Consider the following 9,780-nt stretch of genomic DNA (forward strand, 5'->3'; position numbering starts at 1 on the left):
ATGAAGGCGTAGATTTAAAGACACATATTCACAATAGTGAGTGGTGTATACATGATTCATACCAGAGGTCTTGCGCCCTCTTAGGCTTATAAATCTGCTTCCCACTTTGGCCACTCTCTCCTTTTTCACAGCTACTCTATTTCCTAAGCGGCCTCGGAGGTGTAACACGGCACTGCTTGTTTCTCTCCAGCTAACCCCCGAGCTTTAGGCTGAGGTTCGTTTTAGGCGTGACGACGCCTTGGCGACCACGGCCACTTCTCCCCAGGCCTCGTGCCCCCTTCACTTCAAGAGATATCCCGGCCCCTCATAGCCCTGGCTCCTCCGTTTTCGCTTTGATTTCCGCTCGAGCTTAAAGTCAAGATACATTTATTCAAGCGTTGCCCGGGACAATCAGAGCCATGTGTGTTTGCGAGGATGTGGGGTTATGTGGGATTTGGATTCGGAGCGCTTGCTTCAAGGTAAAGTCAGATACTGTGACGCCACGGGGGTAAAGTGAATGGCCGTTATTGCTGAACCGTGACTGGAGAATATCACGGGGGATTGGTTTCAGAGGCGTAAAATAGGGGCGAAAGGATTGTCGCAGGGACAGAGGTTAGATTGCTTTATTCACGTTCTTTCACGTCTCCCCTCCCAGACCCCAGGTTCGTGGGCGTGCACTTGATCCCCGAGAGCGACAACCCCGAAGACGACAAGATCTTCTTGTTTTTCAAAGAAAACGCCATGGATGGCGAGCACACTGGGAAGGCAACCATTGCCAGGATAGGACAACTGTGTAAGGTAACAACACACACAACCAAACAAAATCCTTATCACAGCGCTTTAAGGAACAAAACCACGTCGCTTGCATATTTCTTACACATCTGCAGCTGTGGTACAGTTTGTATTGAGGTGACAGCTTATAGAAATGTGTTGACGCCGTTGCAGAATGACATGGGAGGCCACAGGAGCCTGGTGAACAAGTGGACGACTTTTCTAAAGGCCCGGCTAATGTGTTCAGTCCCGGGGGTCAATGGCATTGACACACACTTCGACGAACTACGTAAGAGTTTATTCATTACACGCTCTCAGCAAATTCATGACCTCGATTTCTTTCAAACTGCGACAGGAAACCTTTATCCATCGTTTTGTATTTTATTTTTTTTAGAGGATGTGTTTCTGATGAGCTCCAAGGACCCGAAGAACCCAGTCATCTACGCCGTGTTCACCACATCCAGGTACGATCATGAGCGGATCCTTTTCCGATGACCTCCAAAGTGCGCGAGCAAGGGCTCCAATTCTCAAATAGCTCAACGGACGCCAGTGGTATCACATTTGTTTTGTTGATTTGTTGCTAGGAGATCAGAAAGAGCTTTATATGTGTTCAGCGGCTGACCGTCCCCCGGATAAGTTATTTCCTCCGTATTTGAAAAACGCTCAAGCTTCATATTTCCTTTGGCCTCGCATCATTTATTCCATATCTGTAGTTTCTCAACCGTTTTTTATTTTTATTTCTTGAAAGACACGACACAAAGCGAGCGACTAACTGTGCCGCCATCAAATTCCCAGACAGCGCTCCCGTAATCCACTTAAGGGTGTGTTACGGTTTGCTTTCCCTCCCGAAAGCAAAACCTCCCCTCCATCTCAGGACTGGAGATTTGCTTTTATCCGATCCCATTCCTCACTACCTGTCCCCCCCTTTTCATTGAAACCCTGGCAGGCTTGTGGGGGAAATCAGATTATAGAGCGGGAGGGAGCGAGAGAAACACGATATTCACTTAGCAGGAACCCACGTTTCTCTCCTGGCCGCCGCCCCAGTCGGTGAATGGGGTTTTCAGGGGCCGGGTGTGGCTCTATTGAAGCATGTGTAGAGGTGAAGGCACGGGGCGAGGAAGATAAGTGAGTTGAAATGGCACAGATGGTGGCACTTATCGTGATGATGATGATGATGAATTTGCATTCGGGGGGAAGAGGAGGAGGGGCTATTTTGCGTCCGGCGCTGTCTCTGAGGCGCCTTGAAAGGAGGACAAACACTTCACCATCAATCACGGCTAATGATAAGACGAGCTGAATGGAGCGGCGGCGAAGGCTAACGCATGCTGACGGGCGCCTCAGCAGACCCGCGTGGCTTTTTTTTTTTTCCCCCCTTGCTTCCTGGAGTGTATTCAGTCGGTGCGGGGTGGTGGGCGTCCACCTACATATGTCGACCCGCGCGCACACACACACACGTACCCTTTAAAATTCAATTACGGGGCATTGAGGAATTAGAGTGGTTTAATTGGTTTTCTAAGTGGCCGGTTTTCAGAGATGAATAGAGCAGAGATTCACAGGGACCAGCTTTTAATATCGCTGCTAAATGAGGCGTAAAGACGCTGCCACTGACAGATCAATGTTTGATTGCGCCCCTATGAGATTTTTCTCGGGGTTGAAATCACGCGCCCCTTTCCTTCTCTCTCTATGTCTCTGCACAAACACATGTTCGTCCTCCTTCACAATCACAGATATGGGAGTGTCTCTTTTTTTTTTTTTTCGCCCCTGGAGTTAATTGAATTTCTCTGTAATTAACATTTTCAAATGCTAATCCATTCATCTTCCATGCTTTGCTGAGCGCTGTCGGCTGCGCGTATGCCAGCCACGTCCCTAATTAGTCCGATTCAACTTCCCATTGCAGACAAAGGACGAGTCTTTATTGAAGCGTTGGGTTCCTGCAAGCGCAAGAGAAAATCTGCCAACTCTTAAAAAAAATAAAAAAAATGACACTTTGCAAAGTTATTGAATGAACTTGAGATTGTTTTTGAACACCTAACTCGCCAAATCTAATAATCGCAAACTGTGAAATCCAATCTGCTTATACGTGGCCAGAGGTTAATGGACTCCAAAAAAGTCGACTCACTTTGTCACGGTCTCCTCAAGAATATATTTTTTTTTCCTCGTGGAATCTTGGAATATTCATGAGGAACTCCCAAATTCTCCGCTCGGGTGAGTCACAGCTCAAATTCCCGTCTTCTGGACGACCCAAGGCGGCGCATAAAACTGAAAGAAAAACCCTCGTCGCTTTGCTTTTTTTAGCGTGATTGATCGACCTTGCCTGCTCTGGACGTACGGGAAGCGAAACCCGCCCATCTGGCTCGGGCGAACGTCCCGCAAAACATTGGAGGGGATTTCGAATGTGCTCTGAACCAGGTCTCTTGTTCTGCTGGTGGTGTGCCCAAATTCCTGTCTGTTCTCAAGAGGCTGGAAGCAATCAGAGAGAAGTTCCAATCTGTCATTCCTGTACTTAGGTAATGACAACCTCGCTCCCCTCTGCCTTTGAGCGATGAAGGGTCATTTTGTTGTCTTTCTTCAGTATTTCACAAGCTCCTAATCCCTGTCTTGTGAGCAATCATTCATGAATCCCTTTTGTTAGTCTATGTCATTTTTCTTCACTTCACCACCCTCTCCCTCCCTCTTTCCGTCCTCAAACTCTTTCTCTTTCTGTCTCTAACCCCTCCTGTGTTTCTCTTTCCCTCCACAGTAACATCTTCAAAGGCTCGGCAGTGTGCATGTACAACATGGCCGACATCAGGAGGGTTTTCCTCGGACCCTACGCCCACAGAGACGGACCCAACTACCAGTGGGTGCCTTTCCAAGGGAGGGTGCCCTACCCTCGCCCTGGCACTGTGAGTCTTTTAGCCAATTCTGTAGCAGTGACACATATAAAATGCGCAAAACAGAAAGAAAATAACCGCCCTGAACTTCATCTCAGTGCCCCAGCAAGACATTCGGAGGTTTCGACTCCACAAAAGACCTCCCCGACGACGTGATCACCTTCGCCCGGGGTCACCCTGCCATGTACAACCCGGTGCACCCAATAGGGGGACGTCCCATCATGGTGCGGACAGACGTGGACTACCAGTTCTCCCAGCTGGTGGTGGACAGAGTGGAGGCGGAGGACGGGCAGTACGACGTCATGTTCATAGGCACAGGTAGCGTAGACGTAGTTTTATGATTGATTGATATTAAAAGAGTTCAATAAAAACTTAATCTGTGTCAAATATAAGCAATGCGTGCACATTTATTTCAAGACAGCTGGCGTAAACCATGAATAAATAAAGATATTAATGCATGATCAATACAGACTTGCATGTACGCTCACTGCAGTGTATTTTTCCAGATATGGGGACAGTGCTGAAGGTGGTGACGATCCCCAGGGAGAGCTGGCACGACCTGGAGGAGGTTGTGCTGGAGGAGATGACGGTCTTCAGGGTATGAAAGTGCAAATTGAGGGTTGACACCAATTTACGAAGCTGCTTCCCGCGCGGTGTTAAATGGTCCGTATTTGTTTTGTGCAGGAGCCCACCACCATTACCGCCATGGAGCTGTCCACCAAGCAGGTAAGAGCTACATTTCACACATCATAATTAAACCGAAAAGCTGTTAACAAAGGCTTCAGGCCCAAGCAAAACAAGAGCATGAGACGTTCCGGGCCTTAAAGCAAACACCGATATAGTAAAACAAAGATGTCTAATGTGCCTGCTGAGAGCTTTATAACTGAGCCACGCGGGACTATTTATGCCTTTACTGTGTCTTCGGCTCCCACAGCAACAGCTGTACCTTGGCTCGGCCCTGGGTGTATCGCAGATGTCTTTACACCGTTGCGAGGTGTATGGGAAAGCTTGCGCTGAGTGCTGCCTGGCCAGAGACCCTTACTGCGCCTGGGACGGCGCCGAGTGCTCCAGATACTTTCCTACCGCCAAGAGGTAGGAGCCTGCACACACTAAACACTCAGCCCGAACCTTTATTTATCCTCGGAGGGTTAGCCGAGCCTGCGTGCTTCTTTTCAGCCGCATCCTGCCTTTGTATTAATGTCATCACATGCGCTCGCACCTGGCAGTTATCAGTACACCTGCGCTCTGGTGTTGCAGTTGGCTTTCAAACAATTGCTTTTAAATGTTGTGCCCGGGGGCATTCTGATGTGCAAGCTCGCTCCTCTAACGTCAGACCTCCACCGGTCTATTAGTCTATTAGTCAAATCCAAAACGATAGACACGGTTACGCAGCTCGTGGCAAAATATCTAAACGTGGAAGTAATTTGTGTTTAACACAGGCACAAAATACAGTCATTAAGCACACATATGCGCTAAGTATGCACTCCAAGAGGTTCAATCCAGCAACCTGGGTCAGAGCAGTTGTTCTGAGCTGTGATTCCGTCGCCTCAAGCCAAGATGCATGCACAGACATCACATGAATATATACACACACACACTAAATTATAGCCAACAGGAGCTGTCTGACCGCTTCACCCTGCAGCCAGGAGGTATGAACATACACACCCTCAAATTACCCTCTGCTGTATCCAGCAGGATTAGGGCTGACCACCGCAGCCCTCACACACACACACATAGCACTACACCCCTGCGTCTCATTCATCCACAACTTCTCACACCAGCAGAAGTAGGCCAGTGGGTATACTCCGGCTTGGCAGGGTTACAGAGGAGGTGGCACACCCCATGGTTAAGGCCAGGACCGACTGCTCTCGGCTCTCCTCTGCGCTGCAAATATTTTCTTCCCTCCCAGAACGAGAACCAGACGCCCGGCCCCGCACGTGCTCAGACGGCCAAAAAGGCAGGAATGTTAGCCCAGGAAACGTACAGAGGCGGGATGTGTGTGAGAAAAGCAGAGCGGGAGGAGTGACTAAATATTTTTGACACGCAGGAGGATGTAAATAGTCGCGCAAGTCTTTAATGATTCCACTTTTTCTTTCTACCTGCCCTTCTTTTTTTGGCCTAATTTTTGGCTCACCCTATTCGTGCACAATCTTAAACCAGCTGGGAGCAGGGGACGCATAAGGCTCAGCTACTCGGCGAAGCCAGGCCATTAAAAAAACGCCTCGCCGTCGCAGTAAAAATCCAAATGACACAGTGGACTTTCATATGGAGAGGACAAAGAGCGGGGCTGCTTTTACAAGGTGTTTCAAGGGCAAAACAATACTATATGTGTTTCATAATAACGGCTCATCAGAAGGCAATGAAGCACACTGTTTCACTGCTCAGCGGGTTTATGGTTCTTCCATTCTGCCAGTTTTTTTTTCTCCTTCTCATCCTGTGACTGAACAGTGGAGTAAAGGTTGAATAAATGTCCGTTCTCTGCAGTGTAAGGAAACATTGCCCCCTAGTGGTTAAAATAAAACAGTACACAGGGCAGAAAATTGTACAACTACCTTAAGTTCTTTGTGCGTCTAATATTATCACTGCGGCTTCTTTGCAGGCGAACCAGACGACAAGACATCAGAAACGGAGATCCCCTCTCCCAGTGCTCAGACCTGCAGCATCACGGTACCTTAATTAAAGACTCATTAACTGAATAAGTGCAAAGTCTTTGCACCGCGGACGTCTCACTTCTCGGTTTCTGTGCCTTTTTGATCAGACGACCTGGACGGCTTAGGAGGCAGCGTGGAGGACAGGAGTGTGTTTGGCGTGGAGAACAGCAGCATGTTCCTGGAGTGCAGCCCCAAGTCTCAGAGGGCGCTCATCTACTGGCAGCTCCAGAAGCCCAACGACGACCGCAAGCTTGAGGTGATTAATAGACAGCTAAGCCACAAATTAAATCCACACAATCAAGGCAAAATATCGCTCTACCCTGGGCTATACCTTTCTGTATCTGTTATCATCTAGTGAATCTTTTACATTTTAACCTCATACACACAATAAGGTGGAAACCTTCGCGTGAGGAAGCTTAGATCCACTTTTGACCCCGAGATGCAATTGCACAACTTGTTCTGTGGCTGTATTTTTCTAGCTGGAAGATCAGGGCGTGACGCAGGTACCGCCAAGAAACAGAATACTCCACCAGGAGGTCTAGTTGTGTTATAGCTGTTTGACTCTGACACAGACCACTGTGGTTTATAATTTTATCTGGAAGGATATTAGTGCTCTTGCAAAAACACATTCCCAGCCCATAAATGAACATAAAACAACGTGTTCTGCCATAATACTTGCTTTATGATTTCATTGCTGCTAAAGCAGAGCCAGGTTTGACATTTTTTGTTTTTTATGTCAGATCACTCACTGTGTTAACGACCCCAACGACTGATTTAGTTGCTCTTCTCCGTGCAGAGCTGTCGTCTGTGTGAACATTACCTAACCTTGTAAAGAACCTTTGGTTAAGTCCAATATCAACCCTCCACATCTGTGGAATTGAGAAACTTAAAGGGGTACACGGGACTTTTTAGTTCACATTCAGTGTTTCTTATCAAAAAGTCAGTTTTTATCTCTGATGTCCTTTCCCTTTTGCTGTCCACTGCCAATCAGGATTATACTGTGAGACTGACGGGAATATATAGAGCTCTAATAGTAATGAAAAACTTAGTAGAGTACTTTTAAGCCACCATGAAAACAAATGTGATCTTTTTATATCACGTGTCCTGCATTATATACCGACCAGGCGTAACATTATGACCTGGAGAAGTAAATAACCATCTTGTGACAATTCAATGTTCTGCTGGGAAACTTTTGGACCTGGCATTCATTCATGTGGATGTTACTTCGACATGTACCACCCACCTAGATCAGACTAGGCACCCCCTCCCCATAGCAATGACACTCCTTGATGGCAGCACCCATCCCCAGCAGGATCCCCAGCAGAAACGCACAAAAACGCTTTAGGAACAACTCAAAAAAACATGAAGAACAGCACAAGGTGTTGACCTGGCCTCCAATGTCCATTCCCTGATGAGTCCCAACTGTTTCGGAGGCACAAGGGAGACCTACACAATACTAGGTGGTCATAATGTTATGCCTGATGTGTATGTTCCAACAATATACACCAGTATAAGGGCCAGCGATCACACAGAAATGTTTTGTAGGTATTGTGGAAAGGAATCTTCGGTCATTTCCTGGAAAACGATTTAAAGATGTCAATTAGTCACCGTTTAGATGCTGTGGTCTAGGTGCATGGTATATACCCATTTACCTTGTTGGGTCTACCTGTCCCCCCTTTATTTATTCCCTTGTCTTTCTCTGTGTCTTTTACAGATCAAGCTAGATGACAGAGTGGTACGTACAGACCAGGGTCTGCTGATACGCAGTCTGACTCAGTCTGACACGGGTGTCTACCACTGCCAGGCCGTCGAACACGGCTTTATCCAGCCCCTGCTGCGCCTTAACCTTCAGGTCATCCCCACGCAGAGACTGGGCGACATCCTACCTGGAATTCCCGGTGCAGGAGGGGGCGTGGGTCAATCAGCCAAACACAGGGTGTGGTACCGAGACTTCCTGTCTCTCTTGGACCACCCGGACCTCAACAGCGTGGAGGAGTTTTGCGACAGAGTTTGGAAGAAAGAGCGCAAACAGAAGAGGGTGAAGACGCCCAACACCAACAGCCAGGGTAAACCTGACGGCACCGGCGGTTCCAACGGCGCGTTACGACCTAGAGCCATGGCTCCCAACGCTCAGAAGCAGCAAGGCAGTCCACCACAGAGCAGGCCATGGCTTCAGGCCGGAGCTCCGACAGTGGAAGGCCCAACACGGAGCCAGAATACCCAGAAAGGTCAACCAAACCTGGGTATGCTGAGCGGACAGGCGCCCAAGAACACCCAGAGGGCACAAAATGGCCAGAAGGGGCAGGGCAACCTGGCTGGTTCTCAGGTTGCGGGGGCATCACGGGCGAGCAGCCAGCACGCGAACAAATGGAGACGGATGCAGGAAAATAAGAAGGGTCGCAACAGGAGGACCCACGAGCTTCAAAGACCCCCACGTAGCGTTTGAGGCAAAGCACAAGTTCAACCAGAGTCTACACACACAAGCACAAACCCTCGCATCCACACAAAAAACGTTCTATAGATTGTGTATCCGACGTTATGATTCAGTGACCTCTCCATACCCGCAGCCGGAGCAAAGAGAAACTCATCAAACCCGCCTTTAAGGTAGAAACACACGAACAATAGACACTAAAGACGCAAACGCACATGACCTGTGAGGAAAAAAAAAAAAAAAGAAAAGACGATCAGAGGACTGAAAAACTGGAATGCATACTGTAAATGTGTGAGGACACGGTTGCCTGGGATACCGCCCGGCAAGACACTTCAACCTCCTGTACATAAGCTACTAAAATAAGACAGAACGTTTAGTGAGGTGTTTGTTGGGAAGCACATGGACTTTAATGTGCCGGGAGGATGGAGATAGATTCGCGGACATTTCCGGAAGCAGAGATCGCGCGTTTGCCGCCGCCGCCCTGTTTTGACCCGAGCATGTGAACTGCGACTGTCGTGTGCGTGGATTAAAAACTCTTGAGGAACTGTTTCACGAGATTCGAGTTGAGAGCGGCGCCCCTGTGTGCACAGCAGCTTGCACCAGTGGCTCTTGTGTTGTTCAGATACAAACAGAAGCATTATTATTATTATTATTATATGGGAGGTAAAAAAAAACAAAAAAAAAACAACATCAACAACCATGCAAAGTCAAATACAGACAATGTGCTTCATTATAAACCCTCTCCATCAACCGAGGCTGGGAAAGCATTGTGCATGTCAATCAATGTTTTAATAAGCTAATTGTTTTACGGATTCTAGAGGCTTTTTTTTTTTTTTTTTTTTTTTTTTACACCCTACCTAAAATTTTTTTACAAATTTCTTTTATATTTTTCTTTTTTGCTTTTCCAAACCAGTGCTTCTATTTTCGGGGGCAAAAAAATTATTAAAAAAAAAATGAATAAAAAAATAATCACAGGTAACATAGTCAGTGTGCATAACACATAAGGATTCTGTGTAAGTTATTCTGTTCTTGCTTTTTTTTTTTTTTTTTGTTTGTTTTGTTTCTTTGGGATTTC

The 9,780-nt window shown here is 47.3% G+C and overlaps 1 protein-coding gene across 2 annotated transcripts in view; it reads left to right on the top strand.

Moving 5' to 3' along the window:
• sema3aa (sema domain, immunoglobulin domain (Ig), short basic domain, secreted, (semaphorin) 3Aa) overlaps positions 1-9,612 on the top strand; it is a 29,639-nt gene extending 20,027 nt beyond the window's left edge. Inside the window, exons 7-17 of one of the 2 annotated variants that reach the window (XM_084573205.1) lie at positions 635-777; positions 925-1,039; positions 1,145-1,214; positions 3,491-3,635; positions 3,722-3,941; positions 4,130-4,221; positions 4,308-4,349; positions 4,558-4,715; positions 6,223-6,290; positions 6,382-6,530; positions 7,989-9,612. In XM_084573205.1, the coding sequence (XP_084429331.1) occupies positions 635-777; positions 925-1,039; positions 1,145-1,214; positions 3,491-3,635; positions 3,722-3,941; positions 4,130-4,221; positions 4,308-4,349; positions 4,558-4,715; positions 6,223-6,290; positions 6,382-6,530; positions 7,989-8,720 (1,934 nt within the window). In that variant the 3' untranslated portion in view covers positions 8,721-9,612. Of the gene's footprint in view, positions 1-634; positions 778-924; positions 1,215-3,490; positions 3,636-3,721; positions 3,942-4,129; positions 4,222-4,307; positions 4,350-4,557; positions 4,716-6,222; positions 6,291-6,381; positions 6,531-7,988 lie in introns of both variants that reach the window. The other variant, XM_084573204.1, reaches the window with a different exon arrangement.
• Positions 9,613-9,780: the final 168 nt, after the last annotated feature.

This window comes from Chelon labrosus, assembly GCF_963514085.1.
Source record: "Chelon labrosus genome assembly, chromosome: 23".
Taxonomy (NCBI): Eukaryota; Metazoa; Chordata; class Actinopteri; order Mugiliformes; family Mugilidae; genus Chelon; species Chelon labrosus.